At 43.0% G+C, this 2481-nt stretch overlaps 1 protein-coding gene across 2 annotated transcripts in view; it reads left to right on the top strand.

Moving 5' to 3' along the window:
• The window catches only part of Ipo8 (importin 8), a 67923-nt gene extending 65792 nt beyond the window's left edge, over positions 1–2131 (top strand). The window contains exon 25 of one of the 2 annotated variants that reach the window (XM_031383955.1): positions 4–2131. In XM_031383955.1, the coding sequence (XP_031239815.1) occupies positions 4–23 (20 nt within the window). In that variant the 3' untranslated portion in view covers positions 24–2131. The remainder of the gene's footprint in view (positions 1–3) is intronic. The other variant, XM_031383956.1, reaches the window with a different exon arrangement.
• The last annotated feature ends 350 nt before the right edge of the window (positions 2132–2481 follow it).

Here is a 2481-nt window from a genome sequence, read left to right as displayed (position 1 = left end):
TAGCAGGGCAGTTTCACATTTGAGGACAAGAGCATCTTCTCTATGTTTAATTTTGGAGTTGCACCCAGCAACAACTGGAAGGCGTATCCACCGTGCACCGATCGTCGTTGTCACCACTGCTGCTTAGTATACGGGTTGAGGGCCAAGTGGGAAACAAGGGGCTGTGTCACCAGCATCAGGCGGCCACGGATCTGCTCTCCCTTTCTTTGACCCTTCTTACCCTGGAATATATATATTTTTAACAGCTACTGTAATGTACGAAATTTTAAAAAAGCAGAGTCATTGATTGGAAAGGACAAAGCGTCCACTCTGAAGGCTGAACGCTGAGGGGTTAGAGTTGTCTGTCTGTCGGCGCATGTCTCAGGTTTTCGCCATGGAGAATCAGTGGATTTATGCAGATAACAGTGCCTTCTGTTGTACAAGAATAATCAGAAAAAAATTTTTTTCAGAGTGCATTGCAATTTTTTTAAAGCATAAAACACATTTCTAGATATCCTGTAAACCTTGGTTATGTCATTTCATTCTGCATTTTACTTCATGAGTTGACTGTCGGGCAGGTAGTGCGGGTCTCTGGCTTCAGAAGCATCCTGGCTTCCTTCGACCACCCTGTGCCCAGAGGCGTCCTTCAAGGCTTGGAACTTAGGCTCTGCTTTGTCACAAGACATCTGTGGCTATCCTAAGAACTGTTAAATTCTGTTTTCCACCACTTTCCCCCTCTTGAATGGGATGATGTTTCTTTCAGGAGCACAAGTGTATTGATACTATTGATAACCTGCTAAGTTCAGGCTTTACCCACCTCTCGGCAGCCAGCAGCAGGTACTTGTTAGTCACTGGGCTTAGCAGAAAGACTGAAGGTCTTATGAATCATGTGCTCAAATGATACTGCAGGGGTTGTGGGCATCCATACATGAAAGCACACTGAAGTTCTAAGCTGAAGGTGATTTCTGGGTGGGGGCTTGGTCAATAGTTACCATTCCAACCATGTTGGACAGGGCCCAAAGCATTCTATAATTTTTCTTTCTTTCTCCTTTCAGCCCTCCCTCCTTTCTTTGTGAGATAGAGTCTGTCTCTGTATGCAACCCAGGTTGGCCTCAAGATTGCAGTCCTCCCGACTCAGCCCCCTGGCCACTGTTAACACACCTAGCTGCTGGGTTTTGCTCTGTTGTTCTGGCTGGTCTGGAACTTACTATGTGGCCTAGGCTGACCTCAACTTGTGGCAGTCCTCCCTCAGCTTCCCAGGGGTTGGAGTTACAGCCACGACAAATGGTAGATATTTTTTTATTTAGTAAAAAGACCCAACAGATCTAATCTAACAACCTGCTTTTCAGTCTGAAATCTCTCCAGCCTGAGTTAGCTTAGTCTGTATTATTGCTCAGTTATTTTTTATAAATTCTTCAAGGGTTGGTCTTTTGGTCAGCTGGGTTTATAGGTGAGTGATGATGTCAGTATTGCAGGTGGCTTTCCCTGAACTGTTCAAGAGCAGAATATGAACCACTGAGCTTTCATTTGGCAAAATGAAAGTATGTTATCAGGATTCGACATATTTCTGGATGTGATACAGATTTTGTTTGTGTGAAATACCTGCAGCTTAAATTTCTATCAGCAACTGGCAGGATTTTCTAGGTGATTCCTGAATTACAAATCCTTACTTGTATTTTTTTTCTTTTAATTTAGGTTATTTAAAAATTTTTTTTCAGAAGTAGCTAAAAAAAGCCATATGTTTCAGAGTGAAATTACCCTGTATTTTGCCATCTCTCATTTTTCAGGGCACCAAAGCTGCATGTCCCCCAGCAGTTAGAAGGGAAAGATTGCATTGTAGGGGTTTTAGACCTCTCAAGCAGTCAGTTTTCTCCCATGTCTTCTATGGTTTAATTGTAACATAGGTAGTATGCCTTCACACTGGATCCCGGGGGCATGGGTTTTGGAGATGTTACTTTGTGGTGAATTGTCATCTGCAGTATTAAAGGGAAGACATACTCCTGCACATCACCATACCTTGTTTTTAAAGCCAGAGTCATTGTATGATTTTTATTACCAGAAGTGCTAACCGGAATGTGATCTGGTTACCTTGGAAATGCAGGAACTTTTTATGAATGTACTGTAAAATAAAATGTAATTCCCAGGAACTGAACTCTGTTATATGGAATGTTGTTGGGAATGTGGAGGTGATAACTCATTGGCATGCTTTCCTGATGTCTAGGAACCTGGGACGACAAGGGGGCTTTTGGCACTGAGAGGATGTCAGAGCCCACGTGTTTCATCATAGAGAAACACACACACATACAGAGTGTGACAGTACTTCTGCAGGCCACGGTAGTACTTACTGGTAGCAAATATTAAAGAGGATTAGACAGGACGAATACTAGTTTGAGGCCAACCTACACTACACTTTTCCAGTTGGACATGGTTGCACATACCTGCAATCCCAGCACTTAGTAGTAGGCAGGAAGATCATAGGTTCAAGGTCATCCTCATCTACAC

Source organism: Mastomys coucha, unplaced genomic scaffold (genome assembly GCF_008632895.1).
Source record: "Mastomys coucha isolate ucsf_1 unplaced genomic scaffold, UCSF_Mcou_1 pScaffold20, whole genome shotgun sequence".
NCBI lineage: Eukaryota > Metazoa > Chordata > Mammalia > Rodentia > Muridae > Mastomys > Mastomys coucha.
Note: the sequence above shows the minus strand (reverse complement) of the source record. Positions and strands in the feature narration are given on the sequence as shown.